Below are 25,706 nucleotides of genomic sequence, written 5' to 3' on the forward strand. Positions count from 1 at the left end.
TGGGGCAGGGAGGACCATAGCCTCTGGGGCAGGGAGGACCATAGCCTCTGGGGCAGGGAGGACCATAGCCTCTGGGGCAGGGAGGACCATAGCCTCTGGGGCAGGGAGGACCATAGCCTCTGGGGCAGGGAGGACCATAGCCTCTGGGGCAGGGAGGACCATAGCCTCTGGGGCAGGGAGGACCATAGCCTCTGGGGCAGGGAGGACCATAGCCTCTGGGGCAGGGAGGACCATAGCCTCTGGGGCAGGGAGGACCATAGCCTCTGGGGCAGGGAGGACCATAGCATCTGGGGCAGAGATGACCATAGCCTCTGGGGCAGGGATGACCATACAACAGAATCTATCAGAGTGATCAAATCAAATGGGGAATAAATAAATAAATAAAATGTGTGAATGGCCCTCTTTGAAAACTTTCTAGGGTAGAGTTAGGATAGAGGAAAAGGGAAATTTGTCCAAGCCCGCCACAGGTGCAGGGATGGGGCAGGGAGGACCATAGCCTCTGGGGCAGGGAGGACCATAGCCTCTGGGGCAGGGAGGACCATAGCCTCTGGGGCAGGGAGGACCATAGCCTCTGGGGCAGGGAGGACCATAGCCTCTGGGGCAGGGAGGACCATAGCCTCTGGGGCAGGGAGGACCATAGCCTCTGGGGCAGGGAGGACCATAGCCTCTGGGGCAGGGAGGACCATAGCCTCTGGGGCAGGGAGGACCATAGCCTCTGGGGCAGGGAGGACCATAGCCTCTGGGGCAGGGAGGACCATAGCCTCTGGGGCAGGGAGGACCATAGCCTCTGGGGCAGGGAGGACCATAGCCTCTGGGGCAGGGAGGACCATAGCCTCTGGGGCAGGGAGGACCATAGCCTCTGGGGCAGGGAGGACCATAGCCTCTGGGGCAGGGAGGACCATAGCCTCTGGGGCAGGGAGGACCATAGCCTCTGGGGCAGGGAGGACCATAGCCTCTGGGGCAGGGAGGACCATAGCCTCTGGGGCAGGGAGGACCATAGCCTCTGGGGCAGGGAGGACCATAGCCTCTGGGGCAGGGAGGACCATAGCCTCTGGGGCAGGGATGACCATAGCATCTGGGGCAGGGATGACCATAGCATCTGGGGCAGGGATGACCATGGCATCTGGGGCCTATTGTGTGTGGCTGGCAGTGAAAATACGGGAGTCCACTACGGACCTCATGGAGACCCACGGCAGGCTCCTTGGGGTGCAGAGAACAACCAACATTTGTAAAGCGCTTTTCTGTATTAAATAACTCCAGGGATGGTCCCGCTTCATGGAGGCAATAACCATGGAGCAATAGCTTATGTGGTCAGTAGAAGACCTCACTGAGGTGCCTGGCTCTTCTACTGACCACATATGCTATTGCTCCGTTATTGCCTGATGAAGTGGGATCAAACCTGTGAAACGCGTTGCATTGTCCCCGAAGTATGTAAATAAACTGGTTGTATTTGAGAAACACATTGGGAACTTTTGTGTGTCTGCTTGGAGGAGGGGAGTCCACCACTGCCTACTCATGTTTTAGATACTTTTATCCTTTTGGCGCCTCTGTCTCCATACTATGCTATATTAAGTCCACCCCTGGTGGAGGGGTGTTACCCCCTTTTTCCTCATCTATGGAGAGAGACTTCTTAATCCTGAGTGGGGTCAGGTCAAATCTCCCCACCTGCCTATATAGAGTGGTTGCCTTTGAGGTAATCCTGCTTTGTGAAGATAGCTTATTACTCTATCATACTTCATTTCAACTACAATACATTTGGCTCTTGGTGTCCCTACTCTGTGTCCGGGGATCGGGCTGTCTTTACTAAGCGTAGCAGGGAGTTCCAAGGGTAGGGGCAGCATGACAGAAAGCTCTGCAGTGTGGTGCAATGGTCAGGTCACTGTAATCAAGATAGGGAGGCACAGAGAAGACAGATTGCTGGGGAGCCTGGAGTTCTATACTTGAGGGGCATATTGGCAGACTATGCTCAGAGATTACCTATACTTTGGGAAGGGGGAGCACACTAGCTACCTAAAACTAGTGCAAAGTAGGAGGGTGAGCACAAAGGTGGCGAATACATTTTTTTTTGCCCCCCCCCACCAAAATTTTCTTTAGGCCCATACACATGCCAGATTGATGTCAACCAAGAGACTGAGAAACGATCTCTCCAGTGACATTGCTGGGCCGAGACTGTACAGATGTGTCGTTAGCCTACTGGCTGACAAAACGTTCTGTTGCAGAGGTGACGTCAGGCGGTGGGCAGGGACAGCAGAGTGATCAAACATTTCTTTGTTACAGCTGATACAAACCCTGCAATAAATCTGTAGTATGTCTACTTCCTGCTTTCAGGGAAACAGACATGGGGTTAACATCCTGTTTTTACAACTTAGCTGCTCTGCTGAAGCAGCCATCTAACGCAACTGAGAGATTAAACTACAACTTGTGATTAAACATAGCAAAGAAATGAACAGCGCTACTTAAAAACAGATGAATGCTTACCTGCAAAAAAATGCAGACCCCACTCATGGGATACAAATACACAATGAGCACACATACAACCTGTCTACCACTTGGAGGATGTTAGTTTCCACTAACAGCTTGCATGCAATTTGTTAGGTACTCGTCCCTCCCACTGTCGAAGAAGTCTTTCCTCCATGGGAGGGGACCTAACACTAACTAAAACCTACCTATGCATATGCATAGCCTGGGCGCGCTACCAGTAAAATTAAGAATTGCGCAGAAAAAGTGGGATCAGCGCATCACCAGGCCGCCTCTGAATGGCCCCAGCTCAGAGATGCGCTGAGCCCCCCCAGAAACTGCAAACGCACCTTGAACCCAAACAGAGGCTCTGCATATACACCATTATTTGAATCCCATGAGTGGGGTGTGCACTTTTTTGCAGGTAAGCACTCATCTGTTTTTAAGTAGCGCTGTTCATTTCTTTGCTATGTTTCATTGATTTATTTCTGGTCAGCTGCTCCCATTTAATAGTTTTCCTTTGGTGTATATGCAGAGCCTCTGTTTGGGTTCAAGGTGCATTTGCAGTTTCTGGGGGGGCTCAGCGCATCTCTGAGCTGAGGCCATTCAGAGGCGGCCTGGTGATGCGCTGATCCCACTTTTTTTTTTTGCACAACTTGTGATTAGACACAGATGGGGGGATATTAGGCAGGCTAAATACATACAGGGTGCCTTTCTCTGTTTTCCTTTTGTCCAGTGCAAGAGTTCAGCTCCACTTTAATCACAAATACATTCAACCTATGTCAAGATCCTGTAGATTAGCTAGTGAATGTGAGGATGGGTTTGGGAGACATCAGAGCAGTGTCTGGTGAGATATCTGTAGCTATACAGAGGCGTCAGGCAGCTGAGCTGGCCCATGAGGGGGGTGATGGGCCCAGATAGGGCAGGGGAATGGGTGTGTGACCTGCAGCCCTGTCCTCATCTACAAGGACACATGGAAGGCCTCTGATAAGGTTCCTTACCTCCTCTCCGTCTCCAGGCAAGGGGGCTTCTGAGATCTCAGCATTTTCTGCCTCTTTCTTCTTCTTCTTGCTGCATTCCTGAGAACACAAACATCAAAAGGAACATTAAGCATGGGATTTACAACTTTACTGAGAAAATAGAGACTTTTCCAGGAGGATTAGAACTTGTCTGCAGCTTATAGTGTCTGGCTGTGCAGGTCTGTGATAACAGCGACCTCGTTACCGCGTTCTGCAGGCTGGGAAAGTAAGATAAGAGCAATTTACTGGTATTATTAAAGCAAAAACAGCCTAATAAGGCCTGGAACCCACTACTAGGCTCAAATCGCTTCTGCAATCACTAGCGTTTAAAGAGAATCTGTATTGTAATGGCCCATACTCACGAGGGACTTTTGTCGCCTCAACACGCAGCGCGCGCGTGTTGCGGCGACAGGTCGCCTGTGAGTATGGGCCGTTGCACGCGCGCGCACCCCGAACTGTCGCCCGTCGCTCATGTCGCCATGCTATTAAAAGTTTCAATCGCATGGCGACAGTCGCCGCAGCACCTCCGCCGCAACTGTCGCTAGTCCGCGGACTAGCGACAGCAACCTCCATTAAAGTATATGGAGCTTCCGGCGGAGGGAGGAGGAACGTCGGCGACAGCTTCCGCCTCGCCGCTGGTCCCTCTTCCGCGTGTGTACGCGGAGGGACCTGGCGAGGAGCTGTTGCCGGCCTGTCGCCCACACGCTCACGTGTGCTGGCGACAGGCAACATTTGCAGCCCGTGAGTACGGGCCATAAGAGAGGGGGGGAAAATAAATAAATAAATAAATAAATCGCACAAAAGTAAACATACCAGTGCGTTAGGGGACATCTCCTATTACCCTCTGTCACAATTCCGCCGCTTCCCACTGAATTAAAAGTAGTCAAAAACAGTTTTAAAAAGTTTATAAACAAACAAAATGGCCACCAAACAGGAAGTAGGTTGATGTACAGTATGTCCACACATAGAAAATACATCCATACACAAGCAGGCTGTATACACCCTTCCTTTTGAATCTCAAGATATCATTTGTGTGTTTACCTTCTGTCCCCTGCAGCTCTCATGCACTGAATAGTACACTGGCTGATCGTTTCTTCCTGCAGACAGCTCTGCCCTGTGTCTGTAATTCCTCAGTATGTGTCAGCCAGCTCCTTTCATAGCCTAACAGAGCAGGATTTTTATCCAGTTCTTTCACTGATAAGAGAGCAGAGAAGCTGCTGGCTTATGTAAATAACACACACACTAGAGTGTGCAGAGAGGGGCCTGAAGAGGGGTGTGCATAACAGATCACACGGAAGAGTTGGCAGCCTTCCAGACACAGGGCGACAAGTCCGACAGGGGAAAGATACATTGATTTATTACAGAGACTGTGATAGTAGAAAGTGCTGCAGTAAGCCAGAATACATTAGAATAGGTTTAGGAACTTGTAGGATGGTAGAACAAAGCATGACATTTTTGTTACAGAGTCTCTTTAAGCAATTTCATGAGCTATTTCGTTAGCGATTTAAAAAAAAAAATGTTAAGCTTTTTGCCAGCGATTATGGTAGCGATTTGCGGTTAGCGATTTTAATTGTGATTGGTCCTTTCAAATTATTGTAATTTTTTTACAGTTTGCAGTAATAAAAAATAATTAAATTTGAATCCATTCTGCATGCTCGGCAAGCTTTGTGCTGCGGTGATTTCTGTTTAGTCGCAGTGCTCCTGAAGGCGGGTGGCTGCGTACGTGTGAGAGAGTGCGCTCACGTATGTGCACTACGGAGCCATCTGTCTTTCAGAGCACTCGGACTTCTGAATCCTCCTGCGGCTGAGGAGAGCAGTCTTAGACCCATTGGTGGGAGACTGCTGACCCGGGGGACAGCGCTAGAAGGATCCTCCTGCAGCAGGAGAGAGCAGTCTCATAGCCCATCGGTGGGAGACTGCTAACCCGGGGGACAGTGCTAGAAGGAGAGGAGAGGAACGGGAAGCCTCTACAGGACACAAAGCCTTTCTCCTCCTTAGGCTAGTACTTTTATGTAACCTCCTTAGCGGAATGCCTGACACTGTGTCAGGCATACCGCTCTGTGGCCCCAGGAGTCCCAAATTACTGTAAACCCTCTAGCTAGCACAAGTACCCGGCACCCCCAATCCCCGCCGATGCCCCCGTTTATACATTATTCCCCCTGGATCCAGCGATTGGCGCAGCCTCCCTGCACAGCTCTGGTCTCTCTATGGCAGGGGTCTCAAACTCAATTTACCAGGGGAGCCGCAGGAGGCAAAGTCAGGATGAGGCTGGGCCGCATAAGGAATTTCACAATCGCGGCGCATCGCCGCCTCTGCCCGCCCCCTTCACTCTTCCTTCACAGAGAGGGGCGGGGAGAGGCGGCGATCCGTGCGGCGATTGATGTCAGGAGAGGCAGAGCTGAGGCTGAAAGCTCTGCCCCTTCCAGGAAATGCCGGCGGATTGCCCCCGGGCGATGTGGGGGCTCTGAAGCCCTCGTTTAGCGGCGGGGATGCGGCGGATTACTTGGGAGCACTGAAGCGAACTATAAGGAAGCTTTTGCAGGCGAGGGCCACAAAATATTGTATCGAGGGCCGCAAATGGCCCGCGGGCCGCGAGTTTGAGACCCCTGGTCTATGGGGAAGATCGGGTCTGGGCATGACGTCATCTGCGATCCCTCCCCAAAGAGAGACTGGAGCAGTGCTGGGAGGCTGCGCCGATTGCTGGATCCAGGCTGGGTAATGTATAATCGGGGGGTGCCCAACACCTTTCCTAGCTAGCCTAGCTAAATGGTTTACACCGATGTGGGACAATAATTTTATTAATCGGGCAAAAAGTAACAAAACCTCCTAAACTGCGTAACAGAGGCTGCCATATTTATCTTCTGTTAAACAATACCAGTTGCCTGGCTGCCCTGCTGATGTTTCAGGCTTTAGTAGTGTCTGAATCAAGTAACCAGGTCATCCAGCTGAGTGCATTTAAATAGGAGCAGCTGATAAAATGGTAGGAATGAGGAAATCCCGAACAGCGGCAGGCAGAGAGCAAAGCCGCTGTAGAAATTGGGTGCCCGGCTTACAGACTACCTCCTGCAAGTGGATGCGATATCGGGTGCAACAGCTGTGTCTGCAGGGCCAGTGTGGATCAGCAGCAGGCCAAGAGAGAAGCCACTGCTGAAATCGGGTGCAACAGCTGTGTCTGCAGGGCCAGTGTGGGACAACAGCAGACCAAGAGAGAAGCCACTGCTGAAATCGGGTGCAACAGCTGTGTCTGCAGGACTAGTGTGGAACAGCAGCAGGCCAAGAGAGAAGCCACTGCTGAAATCGGGTGCAACAGCTGTGTCTGCAGGGCCAGTGTGGATCAGCAGCAGACCAAGAGAGAAGGCATTGCTGAAATCGGGTGCAACAGCTGTGTCTGCAGGGCCAGTGTGGGACAGCAGCAGGCCAAGAGAGAAGCCACTGCTGAAATCGGGTGCAACAGCTGTGTCTGCAGGGCTAGTGTGGTACAGCAGCAGGCCAAGAGAGAAGCCACTGCTGAAATCGGGTGCAACAGCTGTGTCTGCAGGGCCAGTGTGGATCAGCAGCAGACCAAGAGAGAAGGCATTGCTGAAATCGGGTGCAACAGCTGTGTCTGCAGGGCCAGTGTGGGACAGCAGCAGGCCAAGAGAGAAGCCACTGCTGAAATCGGGTGCAACAGCTGTGTCTGCAGGGCCAGTGTGGAACAGCAGCAGGCCAAGAGAGAAGCCACTGCTGATATCGGGTGCAACAGCTGTGACTGCAGGGCCAGTGTGGGACAGCAGCAGGCCAAGAGAGAAGCCACTGCTGATATCGGGTGCAACAGCTGTGACTGCAGGGCTAGTGTGGTACAGCAGCAGGCCAAGAGAGAAGCCACTGCTGAAATCAGGTGCAACAGCTGTGACTGCAGGGCTAGTGTGGATCAGCAGCAGGCCAAGAGAGAAGCCACTGCTGAAATCGGGTGCAACAGCTGTGTCTGCAGGGCCAGTGTGGATCAGCAGCAGGCCAAGAGAGAAGCCACTGCTGAAATCGGGTGCAACAGCTGTGTCTGCAGGGCCAGTGTGGATCAGCAGCAGGCCAAGAGAGAAGCCACTGCTGAAATCGGGTGCAACAGCTGTGTCTGCAGGGCTAGTGTGGGACAGCAGCAGGCCAAGAGAGGAACCACTGCTGAAATCGGGTGCAACAGCTGTGTCTGCAGGGCTAGTGTGGGACAGCAGCAGGCCAAGAGAGAAGCCACTGCTGAAATCGGGTGCAACAGCTGTGACTGCAGGGCCAGTGTGGAACAGCAGCAGGCCAAGAGAGAAGGCACTGCTGAAATCGGGTGCAACAGCTGTGTCTGCAGGACTAGTGTGGAACAGCAGCAGGCCAAGAGAGAAGCCACTGCTGAAATCGGGTGCAACCGCTGTGTCTGCAGGGCTAGTGTGGTACAGCAGCAGGCCAAGAGAGAAGCCACTGCTGAAATCGGGTGCAACAGCTGTGTCTGCAGGGCCAGTGTGGGACAGCAGCAGGCCAAGAGAGAAGCCACTGCTGAAATCGGGTGCAACAGCTGTGACTGCAGGGCCAGTGTGGATCAGCAGCAGGCCAAGAGAGAAGCCACTGCTGAAATCGGGTGCAACAGCTGTGTCTGCAGGGCTAGTGTGGAACAGCAGCAGGCCAAGAGAGAAGCCACTGCTGAAATCGGGTGCAACAGCTGTGTCTGCAGGGCTAGTGTGGGACAGCAGCAGGCCAAGAGAGAAGCCACTGCTGAAATTGGGTGCAACAGCTGTGTCTGCAGGGCTAGTGTGGATCAGCAGCAGGCCAAGAGAGAAGCCACTGCTGAAATCGGGTGCAACAGCTGTGTCTGCAGGGCCAGTGTGGGACAGCAGCAGGCCAAGAGAGAAGGCACTGCTGAAATCGGGTGCAACAGCTGTGTCTGCAGGGCCAGTGTGGGACAGCAGCAGGCCAAGAGAGAAGCCACTGCTGAAATCGGGTGCAACCGCTGTGACTGCAGGGCCAGTGTGGGACAGCAGCAGGCCAAGAGAGAAGCCACTGCTGAAATCGGGTGCCACAGCTGTGTCTGCAGGGCCAGTGTGGATCAGCAGCAGGCCAAGAGAGGAACCACTGCTGAAATCAGCACCCGGTGCACAAACAGAGCCAGAGGAACCAGGACTGAATGTGGGTGCCCGGTGCAACAGATGTATCTGCAAGGCCAAGCAGAGGAGGAATGGAGCACTCTGTGCCCAAATTACACCCCAGTGCCGCCACAGCCGATAATGACATTGTGGGCTGTATTGTCCTTCAAATAAACAGGCCCGCTGTGTGCCATTTGCTCTGTTTTGGATCCAGTCACGCTTCAGACACACACCTGCTTCGCATGCTTATTCAGGGGAAGGACAGTGTTCTCTCCAGGCTCTTTTAGCCGGGTGCTCCACCCGGCTAGATTTGGTGACCACCCGGCTGTCATCGGCTCACCTCCTAACCTCCTCCTATGCTGTAAGCAGAGTTGCCCTGCAATTTCATCTCTACCCACCCGGCTACTTTTTCATGCCACCCGGCTGGAAAAAAATTCTGGGGAGAACACTGGAAGGATATAAAATATGGCAGCCTCCATATCTCTCCATCAGTTTCCTGTCTGTGAACCTTGTTGCATTGTGGGAAATAGCTGTTTACAGTGGTTTCCAACTGCCAAAAAAGCATGCAGCAGCTACCTCACCTGTCAGCAGTAAAAATGTCACCATGTGATAAATGTCAGAATGTAAATCAGGGAGAGGAAAGATTTTACAACGGGCAAACACTGACTAAATCATTTATACATAATTATTGTAAAAATGAAGCACTTTTTTTATTACATTATTTTCACTGGAGTTCCACTTTATAGTGGACCTGAACTCTTGCACAGGACAGAAGGAAAACGCAGAGAAATGCACCCTGAATGTACCTACAGAGTTCAGCCTGCTTAAGGGCCCATTCACACTAGAAGTTCTTTTCTGAGCGCTTTGTGATTGATTTGCGGAGGGGGGGGGGAAGCATAAACAATTTCTGCGATTTCATGATCGCATACACGAAAATCGTGACAATTGTTACCTCGATTTTAATGAAAGTGAATGGGAGCGATTTTTAAAAAATGAACCGTGCAGATTAATGTTAGGGTTTGTATCAGCTGTAACGAATACATGTTTTTACGTTTAAAGGTTATAATGCTGTAGTGGATCTTTTAGAGCAGAGAGGAAGTTCTGAGTTCAGATCCTCTTTAAAACCTTTACATCAATGTACCCACTCCTGGCTACACGATGCTGTACCCACTATAGAGAGTCTGTAAGCAGCACTTCCCTTGCGTGTCACAGAGAGACATATGAGAAGGATTGTACACAACGGATCGGAAATCTTACAGCGTAACTAATACAGAACAGGCAGCAGATTTTCCGTAAAACCCCAACCAACAATCAGAAGTCCTCACTGGTGCAGTCATGAAAACAAACACACATAGATATATATATATATATATAGAGACAGACAGACAGACAGACAGACACACACACACACACACATTATGGGAAGAGACAAATCTCTCTCTGATCGCTGATTAGAGAGATCTGTCAGCTGCCTATACACTGCAGGATGATTCTCGATCTATTTCATGGTGAAACGGATCCGGAATTGGCCTCGTGCACTGCATCCGACAGCCTCTCTGCCCCGACGCCGTCTACTCCAATGTGCTATAAACCTTCCACCCAGTGTTCTATACAATACCTGTCTGTGGCCGCTGCTTGCCCTCTGCTGTGTCTGGGCGCACTCCTTGCTCCATGCACGCTCCCGATGTGGCTGCCAGCGAACATGCCCACATGGGACACGTGTATGGAGCAAGGAGTGTGCCCAGACACAGCGCAGGGCAAGCAGCAGCCACGGACAGGTAACATATAGCGTGCAGTGGGTGCATTACACATTAGGGGGGACAGAGGGTCTCGTCACATTTGTCACTCACCCTGATATTGCTCGCCACACAAACATTTGAGCAAGTTGCCCCGACATCTTGTAACATGTCTGCCTGATTAATGCAACCAATTTAGGCCCAAAATTGGTTGCATAGTCGATCGGGCATGCACCTGGCGGCACCAATCCAATCATCCAATTATAAACAATGGAATCGGATGGTCGATCAGCCGCCTGATGTACGGCCACAAACCCAGGTCTCCTATGTCGGAGGCTGCGTCCTTTACCAGTACACTGTCCAGCCATAGAGCAATAAAAAGGAGAACACACACACTTACTGAAAACAGAATATCATCATGGGGGTGACACTAGGGAACAATATAGGGGAGGGAGGACCACTAGACACCAGGGAACTGAATAGGGGGTGGGACACTACACACCAGGGAACTGTATAGGGGAGGGAGGACCACTAGACACCAGGGAACTGAATAGGGGGTGGGACACTACACACCAGGGAACTGTATAGGGGAGGGAGGACCACTAGACACCAGGGAACTGAATAGGGGGTGGGACACTACACACCAGGGAACTGTATAGGGTAGAGAGGGGAGGACCACTAGACACCAGGGAATTGTGTAGGAGAATAATCAGAAACTTTATTATTTTGCCAAGTTCGACCGAGGTCGAACCCGGAATTGGTTGTGGTTCACATGGCAACAGACAATAGACAATAACATAAGAAGCGAAACAGTCAAAGACAATAGCAATAATACAAATAATAATACAAATAGTACAAGCAAGACAGGCAATAATACATCAAGACAGGCAGTACCTATACATTTTTAACGGTCTATGCAGTACAATATGCGGTCGGCTCATGAACTAAAATCCTCCGGGTTTGGATATTGTGCTGCACAGGAATAACGTAAGTTCATTGAAAGATTCAGCACCTTGAGTAGAGCTCTGCCAAGAAGAGCACACGGTTACTAGCTGGGTTATTTACTGGCCCGAGTTCCAGTGTGCCTTGTCCAGGCTAATTTGACCTGAAGCGACTAGCATAACGACGAGAGGCAGGAGTTCAGCAGGAGCGCTGCTTGGGGAAAAAAGGTGTCTCTACGCCTGTTAGTCCTTGGGTGGATGGTCCTGTAGCGTCGGCCCGATGGGAGGAGCTTAAAGAAGCGGCAAACTGGGTGGGATGGGTCCTGGGAGATCCTGTTGGCCCTTGTTTTCATTCTGGTAGTGTAGAGGAGGTCTAGAGGTGGCAGAGGAGAGCCAATGGTCCTTTCCGCTGAGCTGATAACTCTGAAGCTTGTACTTGTCGCTAACGGTTGCTCTTGCATACCACACGATAATAGCGGAGCAAAGGGTAGCCTCAATAGTGGCCGTGTAGAAGCTGGACAGCAGCTCCTGAGGCATACCAAATTTTTTCAATTGGCGCAGGAAGAATAGTCTCTGTTGAGCCTTCTTCTGGATTTTGGTGGTGTTCTGCGCCCACCTTAGGTCGCTCGTTAGGGTTGTTCCCAGGAACCTGACGCTAGGGACCCTGAACACTTCAATCTCATTGATAAAGATTGGTTGTTGTGGGGGGAGGGGGGTGTCTCCTGAAGTCCAAGATCAGTTCCACTGGCAGACACTAGACACCAGAAAACTGTATAGGGGAGGCAGGACCACTAAACACCTGGGTATTGTGTACAGGAGGAGGAGGAGGGGGGCACTAGACACCAGGGAACTGTATAGGGGAGTGAGGGGACCACTAGACACCAGGGAACTGTATAGCGGAGGAAGGTGGCCACTAGATATTGAGGTTGACCCACGACTTAGTCCCAGTATTCAATTTCAGCCCACCTTGTATTTTAGTTTGACACCCCTGACTTAGAGGTAACTGTACGGCAACTGAGAGGACCTGTGGAAAGTTTGCAAAAGACAAAACATTGGGACAGGTCAGACTTGGGCATTGGAATGTGATCGGAGGCCAAGACAGACGTCAGCAGTAAAAAAACAAAACAAACACCTTTCAAAATATTTGCTGACCGCCTACCGCAGAGCTGTTATCCGAGGCCCTGGCCAGAACATTCGCAGCGATTGTCCTCTGGCAGTTGGACGGTGTTGCAGCTGACGTCCTTCAGAGCAGATGTGTACACTGAGGGCACAGCCAAAACACATGGCAGGTCTGCCTTGTGTATACCGGGCACCAGGAGTAGTGCCAGAACGCCATTTACCAGCTGGCTCAGAGACATATGGACATGGCAAGTCTGCCTTGTGTATACCGGGCACCAGGAGTAGTGCCAGAACGCCACTTACCAGCTGGCTCACACACACATATGGACATGGCAAGTCTGCCTTGTGTATACTGGGCACCAGGAGTAGTGCCAGAACGCCACTTACCAGCTGGCTCAGAGACATACTGTATGGACATGGCAAGTCTGCCTTGTGTATACTGGGTACTAGTAGTGCCAGAACGCCACTTACCAGCTGGCTCAGAGACATATGGGCATGGCAAGTCTGCCTTGTGTATACTGGGTACTAGTAGTGCCAGAATGCCACATATCAGCTGGCTCACACACATATGGACATGGCAAGGCCGCCTTGTGTATACCGGGCACCAGGAGTAGTGCCAGAACGCCACTTACCAGCTGGCTCAGAGACATATGGGCATGGCAAGTCCGCCTTGTGTATACTGGGCACCAGGAGTAGTGCCAGAACGCCACTTACCAGCTGGCTCACACACATATGGACATGGCAAGTCTGCCTTGTGTATACTGTGCACCAGGGGGTAGTGCCAGAACACCACTTACCAGCTGGCTCAGAGACATATGGACATGGCAAGTCTGCCTTGTGTATACTGTGCACCAGGGGGTAGTGCCAGAACACCACTTACCAGCTGGCTCAGAGACATATGGACATGGCAAGTCTGCCTTGTGTATACTGAGCACCAGGAGTAGTGCCAGAACACCACTTACCAGCTGGCTCAGAGACATATGGGCATGGCAAGTCCGCCTTGTGTATACCGGGCACCAGGAGTAGTGCCAGAACGCCACTTACCAGCTGGCTCACACACATATGGACATGGCAAGTCTGCCTTGTGTATACTGTGCACCAGGGGGTAGTGCCAGAACACCACTTACCAGCTGGCTCAGAGACATATGGACATGGCAAGTCTGCCTTGTGTATACCGGGCACCAGGAGTAGTGCCAGAACACCACTTACCAGCTGGCTCAGAGACATATGGACATGGCAAGTCTGCCTTGTGTATACTGTGCACCAGGAGCAGTGCCAGAACGCCACTTACCAGCTGGCTCAGAGACATATGGGCATGGCAAGTCTGCCTTGTGTATACTGGGCACCAGTAGTGCCAGAACACCACTTACCAGCTGGCTCAGAGACATATGGACATGGCAAGTCTGCCTTGTGTATACTGGGCACCAGGAGTGCCAGAACGCCACTTACCAGCTGGCTCAGAGACATATGGACATGGCAAGTCTGCCTTGTGTATACCGGGCACCAGGAGTAGTGCCAGAACGCCATTTACCAGCTGGCTCAGAGACATATGGACATGGCAAGTCTGCCTTGTGTATACCGGGCACCAGGAGCAGTGCCAGAACGCCACTTACCAGCTGGTTTAGAGACATATGGACAGCGTCTACCATGCAAAATAAATACCTAAGCCTATGACAGTAATGGCTAACCTTGGCACTGCAGCTGTGGTGGAACTACAAGTCCCATGAGGCATTGCAATACTCTGACAGCTCTAAGCATAACTCGGGGAGGCAGAGGCATGATAGGATTTGTAGTTTTGTCACAGCTGGAGAGCCAAGGTTACTCATCACTGGTCTATGGGGTAGTTCATACTTCCCACGTTGCAGTACGCTGCGCCAGCAGTCCCTAATCTAACGCTAGCACAGAACTACATTACCATACGGGATCCACGGCGACCTGCGTTGGCCCGAAAGTCATGTTAGTCTATGGCGATGCATTTTAAAAAAAAAAATAGTTGATGTCGCTGTGAGCCTGCGTGGAAGTGTATTATAACAACAATACACTTCTGCATACCCGAAGCAGGGAGTGACCACAAGCACGAGTTTCTTCCTGATTGGCTGGTGGCCAGACAGGGAACACCGTGTACTAACTCAGTGTTCCCTGCAGGCCTGTTTTGGACGCTGCAATGCGGTGTGGGGGGCGCGAGTTTGCAGTGTGAAACCGGCCTCAAAGAAACATTTTTTGTTCCAGCTGAGACTAATCCTGCAATACATCTGCAGTGTGTCTCCTTCCTGCTTTCATGGAAGCAGACATAGGGTTAACATCCTGTGTTTACAAATTACTGTAGCTGCTCTGTGTGGCAGATGGGATTCCTGAGCGGACAAAACAGAGATCAGATTACAGTGGTGATTGGTCACAGATGAGGGAGAATTAGACAGGCTAAACTCTCTAAATACATACAGGGTGCATTCCTCTCTGTTTTCCTTCTGTCCTGTGCAAGAGTTCAGGTCCAGTTTAATGTACATAAATAATAACAGTAAAATCGTAAATTTTGCAATATACAACATACCGTATGTAAATATAGATATTCACTTGAAACGCTGATATTTATGACAAAATATGTGGAGTCAAAGTCTACAATAACCAAAGTGGGCAAATGTATTTAGCAAATTTCCATATACAGTGGCGGTAAAGATATGCAAGTGTACACCACTGCGCAGACATATTAACCATCGCATGCCAAGAGGACATACATACAGATAGAAATTATATATTGCCATACAGCGCATTTGTACAGCACTCTACCCTGCAACTGTTGTGCCAACAAATGATTAACAGTTGTGAAGGGCTACAGTAATCTATTGTGTGTACAGCAGACCCACAATGGATCACTAATTGCTAACCTACTGCATGGGGTTCTTTCCTCCCACATACTGCAGGCTGCCCTCGTTTGTTTGCCACCCCTTCTCCCCTCGCCATACAGCAGTGCTTGCTGGTCAGCTACAGAAAAGCAGCATGTCTGTACAGAACTCACTCCCGACACTGATACCCCAACCACTGTGAGTGGTGGCAGTAATCTAGGGTGTATGCATAGCTTAATGCTGTGTTCACATTACAAACTACCAGCGCCATCGCAAGCGCTGAGCGATTTATTGAGAGTTTTGTCAGCGCATTTCCATGCACTTAGAAACGTGCTTTTGTAGGGAGATTTGTTTTTTCACTTCCTGAGGCAAGTCAGGAAGTGAACTCTTTCACCCGGAAATGAATAAATACATTGGGCCTGATTCACAAAGCGGTGCTAACAGTTAGCACGCTGGTGAAAAGCCCTTTATCATGCCTAAACTCAGGCTCTTCAAAGCCCCCCTCCGCAGCGATTTCTGCCCTCACCTGCTTCTCCCGCAGGCTATGGGCTGCGCTGGACGGATGTCCGTCCTGCGCCGGATAGGATAGGCTTTTAGCCTATCACATGCCGGCGATCCCCGGCCAATCATAGGCCGGGGATCGCCGATCTCCTTTATGGCAGCGCCGTATTGATGTAAACAGCGGGGATTTCTTCCCTGCGTGTTTACATTATGCGTGAGAGCTGCGATCGGCGGCTTGCACACTGTTCACAGAGGCACCCTCCGTGAACTGGCATGGAAAGGCCGCTCGAACGGCCGTTTCCATGCTATACCACTAACGACGCCTATCGGCGTTAGGCGGTCGTTAAGGACAACTGTAATGAGAGGGATACGGAGGTTGCCATATTTATTTCCTTTTAAGCAATACCAGTTGCCTGGCTGTCCTGCTGATTCTCTACCTCTAATACTATTAGACATAACCCCTGAACAAGCATGCAGCAGATCACGTGTTTCTGACATTATTGTTAGATCTGACAAGATTAGCTGCATGCTTGTTTCTGGTGTGATTCAGACACTACTGCAGCCAAATAGATCAGCAGGGCTGCCAGGCAACTGGTATTGTTTAAGAGGAAATTAATAGCCTCTATATTTTTCTCACTACAGTTGTCCTTTAAGTCGCAACGCAGTATTACAATGAAAAACAAAAAAACAAACAAACAAAAACCCTGTGGTAGCGCACATTAGCTGTTGCATTACTGTCACATACAGTAAATACAGTGGAGCATACAGGCAATGAAAAGTATGCCTCTGTATCTGTTTAAAGGGATACTGTGGGGGGAGGTCGGGGGAAAATGAGTTGAACTTACCCGGGGCCTCTAACGGTCCCCCGCAGACATCCTGTGCCCGCGCAGCCACTCCCCAATGCTCCGGCCCCGCCTCCGCTTCACTTCTGGAATTTCTGACTTTAAAGTCAGAAAACCACTGCGCCTGCGTTCCCATATCCTCGCTCCTGCTTACGTCACCAGGGCGCAGTGGTTTTCAGACTTTAAAGTCAGAAATTCCGGAAGTGAACCGGAGGCGGGGCCGGAGCATCGGTAAGTGGCTGCGCCAACACAGGATGTCTGCGGGGGACCGTTAGAAGCCCCGGGTAAGTTCAACTCATTTTCCCCCGACCCCCCTACAGTATCCCTTTAAGGTGCAAGCAGTGAGTTACCATAACGCAACATTTACAACGCGATGTTACCTCACACTGTGAATGTCACGTAGGCTTATCGTTACAGCGCGTTATAATGACTTTATAATGCAGGACAATAACGTCCCACAGTGAATGCGCCCTCATAGGGAATTATTGCACAAGCGCTTCTAAGGGGATTTCTAAAATCGCCTGTGCTATAAAAAACAAACAAACACGCAAATGCTCATAGTGTGAATGAGCCCTCAGGGGCATTTTCTGCCTTTTTTCAAGCACAAGCGATTTTTAAAAATCACCACAAATTGTTGTGCAATGAATCTGTGAAAAAGGTTCTTATCAGCGCGGCTTGTGCGGTGTGCGTTCAGCAAAGCGGTGCCTGGGCCATTTTTTGGGGCCTTTTTTGCTATAATGGAAGGTATAGGAAGAGTGCTAAACGCTCACAAAACCGCTTTATATGGCGATTGCGTTTTTGTATTATTTTCTGGGTCTAAGAGATCACTTCATGACTTGCGTCAGGGAGGGAATTGCAAAACCGCTCTGGAAAAGCGCTAAAAAAAAAAAAAAAAAAAAAAAAAAAAAGGCTTTACCAGAAAGGCAGGACGCAGTGGTTGAAGCGCACAAAACGCTTAGATGTGAATGAGGCCTTAGTGTGAACGTTTCCCAGAGTATCCAGTGCTCTACAGCGGTGTTGCTCAATATTTTATTGGTATGCACCCCTTTTAAAATCCTGTACTCACCAAAGTACAGCCTGGCATAGGAAACATTATCACAAGTACCCCTTAACAAATATAAATGTAATCGTAGTACATGATAATTGGTTCTGAACTATTTCCTACTCTACATTTGTTATTCTTGGGTAAGTATATGAAGCCCGAGTACCCCCGGAACCATCAGAAGTACCCCGGGGTACACGTACCACACATTGAGCAGTGTTCTCCCCAGGCTCTTTTAGCCGGGTGCTCCACCCGACTAGATTTGGTGACCACCCGGCTGTCATCAGCTCACCTCCTCACCACCTCCTATGCTGTAAGCACAGTTGCCCTGCAATTTCAACTCGCCCAACCCGGCTACTTTTTCATGCCACCCGGCTGGAAAAAAATTCTGGGGAGAACACTGTTGAGAACCTAGGCACTAGAGCACCCCATTATCCACCTTCCCATGAACTGATTGCCTGTTCCCAAAGCCCAGTTATATACATACCAGTCTGAGGCCTGAGACTCCACTGGCAGCGGAACCCTGTGGGGACGGTTCTGCTCACTGCGTAGCGACCGCCGAGCGCTGCATCCAGCATTTAGGAAGAGATCCCGGAGTAAACAAATTAATGGCTGCAGAGCCAAATCCCGATTGAAATAACGGTACCTCTGCGATACGGAAATTGTGAGCGTTCCCCGACTTCCCACCAGTGGGTGGTGAAAAGGAAAAATAAAAATGAAGTCCCCAAAAATATTTGCACAATAAGTTGGATGGGAAAACAGCTCATCCACTACTCGAGTAATGTATTGCCTGGAACACATGATGCAATTTTCCATCAGATTGATGGTCAAATCCATTATTTACAACAGGTCCGATCACATTTCCAGTCAATTATCCAATTACTTCTATACAAAAATCGATTAGAAATCAGGATTGGATCAGCCAGAAATTGATTTGAAAATTGCATTGTGTGTGTACGAGGCATAAGGGTAACTTTAGTCACAGTTTGTTCCACTGACACCGGGAGACCCCAATGTTGTCATCACTGGAAATAGGTCTCCGCTGGTGCCCCCAATAAAGAGCCAACCCCAGCAGGTGATGTGATCTACCAACAGGTATTCCCAAGCGATATACGAGCCTGCCTTCAGTGATATGGGAGAGCTGGTTTCCCTTCACAGAACAGTCATCTAGCTTCATCACAGCACAGCAAATTCTTTCCATTCATAAACAGACAAATATAAAAGTAACTTCAGCAAAACAGGAAGTGCCGTCCATACAAAAGGCAGTTCCAGATAGATTAATAAACTGTCCACCTTGGTGCTCAGATACAGCTAACCTGATGTAGGTAGCGATTGCCGGTGCTCTTTTTCTGCAGGTCCACCACTCCTGCCAAACACGTACTCCACCAATGTAGAAAAAGGCACTGCACAGGCTTCAAACTAGGAGGGGAGGTGATCGGGAGAAGTTGTTGCTCCGTAAAGAAGTGGAGTGGATTAGGAAATTGGATTGTGTATCCCCTAGGGGCTTAAATGATCAAATAAGTTATAAATGTTTTTTTGTGATCTGTTGCAGGAAAGAATGATATGTGGGATTACTCATGCTGCGGGAACTTTTGATGACCCCCTCCACAAATTATTGCAGGGTAGACGGTATAGTCGTTCCCTGTATAGGAATTGTATTTAATGATAACTATGTATGTTTATTTCCTGTATGTTAATGCACCAGGGTGGGACTTCCTGTGGGGAGTCCTTTAAATGGGATGTAGTTGTGTTGGGTGGGACACTTGAGGAAGGGTCAGGAGACCCGTAACATGTAGTGTGTCTTGCTCAATAAACAACAAACGCAAGTTTGAAGCCTGTGGAGAGCCTTTTTCTACATTGGTGGAGTTCCAGATAGATTGATTGTTTTTGCTTTTTAGCCATACATCACTCGGCTTGGTGGCCAATCGCCCATCCGATTCAATAAGTATTATCGAATTGGATAAAAATCAGTGCCGCTAAGAGCATGCCCGATCATTGCTGCGTCTAATTTGGGGGTAAAACAGGTTGCATGCATCGATCAGACATGCCGCAAGATGGTGGGCCTACGTAGTCAATCAGATGCATGATGGTAATGGCGAGCGCCATACCCTCTAACAGGGCTGTGGAGTCGGTACAAAAATCATCTGACTCCAACTCCTCAGTTTATGAAACCACAGACTCCAACTCCTCGACTCCGACTCCATAATCTAATACTTACCAGGGCTGTGGATTTTGTACAAAAATCATTCGACTTCCAAATCAGACTCCTCAGTTTATGAAACCACAGACTCCCGACTCAAATTCCGACTCCGAGTACCTAAATTGCTCAGACTCCACAGCCCCTGCCCTCTAATGTGTCTCCCTGGTGCATATGGGGGAGGAGTCAGAGCGATGAGGCAGCGGAGTCACCAGCTGATCTCAGCATGCAATTGGTCAGGAATCAGACTGAGGTGTATGGGCAGCAGACAGATCCCGCGCTAACCCGATTCGATCAGAGAGAGATTTGTCCATTGGTTGAATCTGCCCATCATCATGGCTACCTCTAAGGTGGCCATACATGTAGCGATTTAGCTGCACGAGCGACCATTCGAATTGATCATATAATAAAATCGAGAGAGATTAGAGTGAGCTCCAGTATGCCCAACTGATAAGAAGCGGCTGATTTCATGGCGAATCGACCAGCTGAGTTGATTGAGCCGGATGCAAGATATCGGTGGATCGCACAGGAATCGGCTACTGATCACATGTCACTCGATTGACTCTGAACTGACTTTGGCTTTCAGAACATGGAGACACAACATCGCTCAGATCAGTTAGTAGAGATGAATCGCTTGTACTGTGTGTGCCGCTTGTCGACTTTCAATTAACCACACTGAAGTTGATCTCCCAATAAAGTCGATCGCTTTATTGATTGAATTACAATTGCTAGATGTAAGTTGGCCATATCCTCTACAAAGTACAACTGCGGTTTCAATCGGTACCACGAAAGACATCCCCAAAATCCAACATTGCAGTTCTCGGGATGTTGATTGTAATGTTTATCATGGTACTGATGGGAAAGAAAAACAAAACCAATTTTTGCCCCATTAGACATTTGAGAGCGTTGTGGGTATGGACCTCAACATACTTTCAGCTAAAGTCATTTCAAACGTCCTACAAACTACAGATATAGGTCACTAGATTCAGGGTTTCTGAAAATGTGTATCATAATGCTAGGTACACAGAATGAGATTTTCTGGCAGATTTACGGTCAGGTCGATTATTTCCAATCGGTTTTCCATAGAAAAGAATGGAAAAATAGATCAGAAATCAGATCAGATCTTGGAAATAATCGATCTGTCAGTAAATCTGCCAGAAAATCTCACTGTGTGTACCTAGCATTATAACTCGCTTCATGAGCACATCTATCAGATATTATTCCAGTGTATGAAGCACTGATCAACAAACCGGTTTCAGAGAAAAGTAAAAAAAACAAAGTGATTGATCAATAAGACACATCAGACACAGTTTAGTCACTATATGGCTAAAGTGATGCCTCTTTTGAAAGGTAAATATACTGATGCCGGTAGTAAGAAATGGAGGAAGATCATTTTAATACATAAACACCTGACAGATTCTTTGGGGAGAGAACTGATACATACAGCTGTGCATTCCAGCAAGGAAAGCAGTTGTGGGAATGAGTCTAACATAGCGTTGTCTTCTGCAGCACTGTACAGAGTATATTGTCACTTATCTGTCCCTCAGGAGGAGCTCACAATCTAATCCCCATCACAGACAGATCTGTATGTATCGTGTATGTATCGTAATCTAGGGCCAATTTAGGGGGAAACCAATTAACTTATCTGTATGTTTTTTGGGATGTGGGAGGAAACCAGAGTACCCGGAGGAAACCCACACAGACACTGGAATATACAAACTCCATGCAGATAGTGCTCTGGCCGTGATTCAAACTGGAGACCCAGCACTGCAAGGTGAGCATGCTACCCACCATGCATTGTGATGACCCCGCCACCAATAACTGAGATTTCCTAAAGCTCTAGACAAACCTCAGGTCCATATTAAAGCGGACCTAAACACAGCACTTCCTCTGTGCTGTAAAAGACAAGCAACAGCATAATAACCTTTAAAGAAAAATATTTCTTTGTTACAGATGATACAAACCCTGCAATAAATCTGCAGTTTGTCTACTTCCTGCTTTCATGGAATCAGACATATTGTTAACATCCTGCATTTACCAATTTCCTCTCTGCAGTGGCAGTCAGCTGACAAAGGTGGGAGATCAAATTAAAACTTGTGATTAGTCACAAATGAGGGTGAATCAGGCTAAACTCTCTAAATACATACAGGGTGCACTTTTCTATGTTTTTCTTCTGTCCTGTGCAAGAGTTCAGCTCCACTTTTTTTTAATTAAAAAAAAAAAAAAAAAAGGGTATGCATTTACTGTTATTATACACATATAGTACCGTAATAAAAAAACTGCCCAAGAAAATATACACAACCCGGTGTTCATTACCACCACCTTATATCACTTTGCATATCGATTAATAACTTTGAGAACTATTAATCATACGCAGCAACACATCATACACTAATACAGTGAATGATTACCCTAAAAACAAAAGTATGTAGCAATAACCAGGTATAGCTCCACCCTCCTCAAGGCTGCCCAGTGACAAACCTGTTCAGGACATCAGGAAATAAACAAGCTGATATTAGGAAGCAAAAACATAAAACACTGCAACTATCAGCAATATAACCACATAAAGCAGCACAATGTAACAAGACAAGCCAGCAGATCCTGTAACATCAGCCAGAATAGTACATCCAGGTGGAATGTGATGGGGGGAGGTGAGGTGGATGCCCTCTGGGGTAGGTTAGGAGCCCCCCTGGACACAAAATGGGTGGGAGATGCCCTCTGGGGTAAGTTAGGAGCCCCTGGACACAGAGGGGGTGGGAGATGCCCTCTGGGGTAAGTTAGGAGCCCCCTGGACACAGAGGGGGTGGGAGATGCCCCCTGGGGTAGGTTAGTAGCCCCCCTGGACACAGAAGGGGTGAGAGATGCCCCCTGGGGTAGGTTAGGAGCCCCCCCTGGACACAGGAGGGGTGGGAGGTGAGGTAGATGCCCCCTGGGGTAGGTTAGGAGCCCCCTGGACACAGGAGGGGTGGGAGATACAATACAATACAATACAATAACATTTCTATAGCGCTTTTCTCCCATAGGACTCAAAGCGCTTAGGCTCTCTCAGATTCAGTAATTAGTAGGATGAAGTATTCACACAACAAAAGTTATATTTCTGCAAATGCCAGACTGAACAGGTGGGTTTTCAGTCTGGATTTAAACACGTCCAGAGATGGGGCTGTCCTGATCTGTTGAGGTAAGGAGTTCCAAAACGTAGGGGCAGCATGACAGAAGGCTCTGGGACCAAAAGTTTCTAAGTGGACTCTGGGTATGACTAGATTATTAGAACCTGTGGATCTGAGAATGCGGGGATTGCTTCGCAGCTGTAACATATCTTTCATGTATCCAGGGCCTAGATTATTCAGGGATTTAAATGTCAGTAGGCCGATCTTGAATAGGACCCTCCATTCTATAGGTAGCCAGTGAAGGGAATGCAGGACTGGCGTTATGTGGCAGTGACGGGGTTGGTTGGTTAGCAGTCTGGCAGCAGTATTCTGTATCAGCTGTAGCCGGTACAAGGCCTTTTTTGGAAGGCCAGTGTAGAGAGCATTGCAGTAGTCCAGTCGGGATGTGATGAAGGCGTGGACTAAGGTTGGCAGATCTTCTGGGGGTATGAGGTGCTTGATTTTTGCAATGTTCTTCAGGTGAAAATAGGATGATTTCACCACAGCAGAGATTTGAGTTCTGAAGTTTAAATCCCCATCAATTAGAACTCCCAGGCTACGCACATGATCAGAGCTGCGTAGATCCGTGCCTCCTATTCCCAGTGGTGAAGACTGCAAGTTAAGTTGTTTTGTTATCATGCTCTGCCCTCCAATCAGAAGGACTTCAGTTTTGTCTGAATTTAGTTTCAGATGCCCCCTGGGGTAGGTTAGTAGCCCCCCTGGACACAGAAGAGGTGGGAGATGCCCCCTGGGGTAGGTTAGGAGCCCCCTGGACACAGGAGGGGAAGGAGGTGAGGTGGATGCCCCTCTGGAGTAGGTTAGGAGCCCCCCCTGGACACAGGAGGGGTGGGAGGTGAGGTAGATGCCCCCTGGGGTAGGTTAGGAGCCCCCTGGACACAGAAGGGGTGGGAGATGCCCCCTGGGGTAGGTTAGTAGCCCCCCTGGACACAGAAGGGGTGGGAGATGCCCCCTGGGGTAGGTTAGGAGCCCCCTGGACACAGAAGGGGTGGGGGATGCCCCCTGGGGTAGGTTAGGAGCCCCCCCTGGACACAGGAGGGGTGGGAGGTGAGGTATATGCCCCCTGGGGAAGGTTAGGAGCCCCCTGGACACAGAAGGGGTGGGAGATGCCCCCTGGGGTAGGTTAGGAGCCCCCTGGACACAGAAGGGGTGGGAGATGCCCCCTGGGGTAGGTTAGGAGCCCCCCCCCCTGGACACAGGAGGGGTGGGAGGTGAGGTAGATGCCCCCTGGGGTAGGTTAAGAGCCCCCTGGACACAGAAGGGGTGGGAGATGCCCCCTGGGGTAGGTTAGGAGCCCCCTGAACACAGAAGGGGTGGGAGATGCCCCCTGGGGTAGGTTAGGAGCCCCCCCCTGGACACAGGAGGGGTGAGAGATGAGGTGGATGCCCTCTGGGGTAAGCTAGGAGCCCCCTGGACACAAGAGGGAGAGAGGGAGGGAGGGAAGAGGCCCCTGGGGTGGGTTAGAAGCCCCCCTGGACACAGGAGGGGTGGGAGGTGGATACCCCTGGGGTCAGTTGGGAGTCCCCCCCCTGGACATAGGAGAGGTGGATGCCCCCTGGGGTAAGCTATGAGCCCCCCTTGGACACAGGAGGGAGGGAGGTGGATACCCCTGGGGTCAGTTGGAGGGAGGGAAGGAAGAGGCCCCTGGACACATTAGGGTAGGAGGGAGAGAGAGGCCTCTGGGGTAAGCTAGGAGCCCCCTTGGACACAGGAGGGAGGGAAGGAAGAGGCCCCTGGACACATTAGGGTAGGAGGGAGGGAGAGGCCTCTGGGGTAAGTTAGGAGCCCCCCTGTACACAGGAGGGGTGGGAGGTGAGGTGGATGCCCCCTGGGGTAGGTTAGGAGCCCCCCTGGACACAGGAGGGAGGGAAGGAAGAGGCCCCTGGAGGGGGCAGTTCTCACCGTCTTGGTGCAGTTCTCACACTTCATCTTTAGCAGGACAGAAGACTGCAGAGTATTCCCAGCCTGACTCCTCCTCACTGAGGGCTGCACTGTCTGCCCCTCTGCTGTCACCCTGCCCTTTGTTACACCATCTCCTGCCCCCTCCCCTCCTGCCCCTGACAGACAGCTCTGCAGCCAATCAGCATCAGCTCACGGGGAGGGGCTTCACTGAAACGTCCTCCCTCTACCCTGCCACGTGACTGCTCTGCAGCCAGGCTCCGGTGTCTGCAGTGCTAATGCATAGGCCTCAATGCAGGGCAGCCATGTTTGTGAAGACCACATCAGAGTCTAACTATACCGCGGCTACAACAAAATGTCTCCTGCGAGGGAGACAACATCGTGCGGCGGCAGCAGCGGCCTCCAGCGGCGAACAGCAGCATTGCATAAGGATCACGTGACAGCGTGTTTGTGTGACTCACAGGGACAGAGGAAGCTTGCTGTTGCTCATAGCAACTGGTAAACAACCAACCAAACAACGTGGAATGGAGGGGATTTTTTTTAAACTGCTACAGCTTTATTGACACCCCCAGTCTGTGAATGACACTCTCAAGCTCTTCACATCAGTTAGGCACATTTTTATCATTCTAGGAGCACTCCATGAAGCACTTTGGATTGTCAGCCACAAAACCAAATTCTATTTAACCACTTCAGCCTACAGTGTCGTTTCACTTTATTGCATCCGAGCAACTTTCACCTCCCATTCATTCGCCAATAACTTTCTTATCACACTGAAATTATCTATATCTTGTTTTTTCCGCCACCATTTAGGCTTTCTTTGGGTGGTACATTTTGCTAAGAATTATTTTAG

General features: G+C 49.8%; 1 protein-coding gene across 1 annotated transcript in view; it reads right to left on the minus strand.

Annotated features, from left to right (window-relative positions):
* The window catches only part of NARF (nuclear prelamin A recognition factor), a 48,913-nt gene extending 23,817 nt beyond the window's left edge, over positions 1-25,096 (minus strand). The window contains exons 1-2 of the mRNA XM_068264369.1: positions 24,860-25,096; positions 3,459-3,536 (exon numbers count right to left, since the gene is read on the minus strand). Coding sequence (XP_068120470.1) covers positions 3,459-3,536; positions 24,860-24,886 — 105 coding nt within the window. The 5' untranslated portion in view covers positions 24,887-25,096. The remainder of the gene's footprint in view (positions 1-3,458; positions 3,537-24,859) is intronic.
* Between the last annotated feature and the right edge of the window lie 610 nt (positions 25,097-25,706).

Source organism: Hyperolius riggenbachi, chromosome 12, assembly GCF_040937935.1.
Source record: "Hyperolius riggenbachi isolate aHypRig1 chromosome 12, aHypRig1.pri, whole genome shotgun sequence".
Lineage (NCBI taxonomy): Eukaryota > Metazoa > Chordata > Amphibia > Anura > Hyperoliidae > Hyperolius > Hyperolius riggenbachi.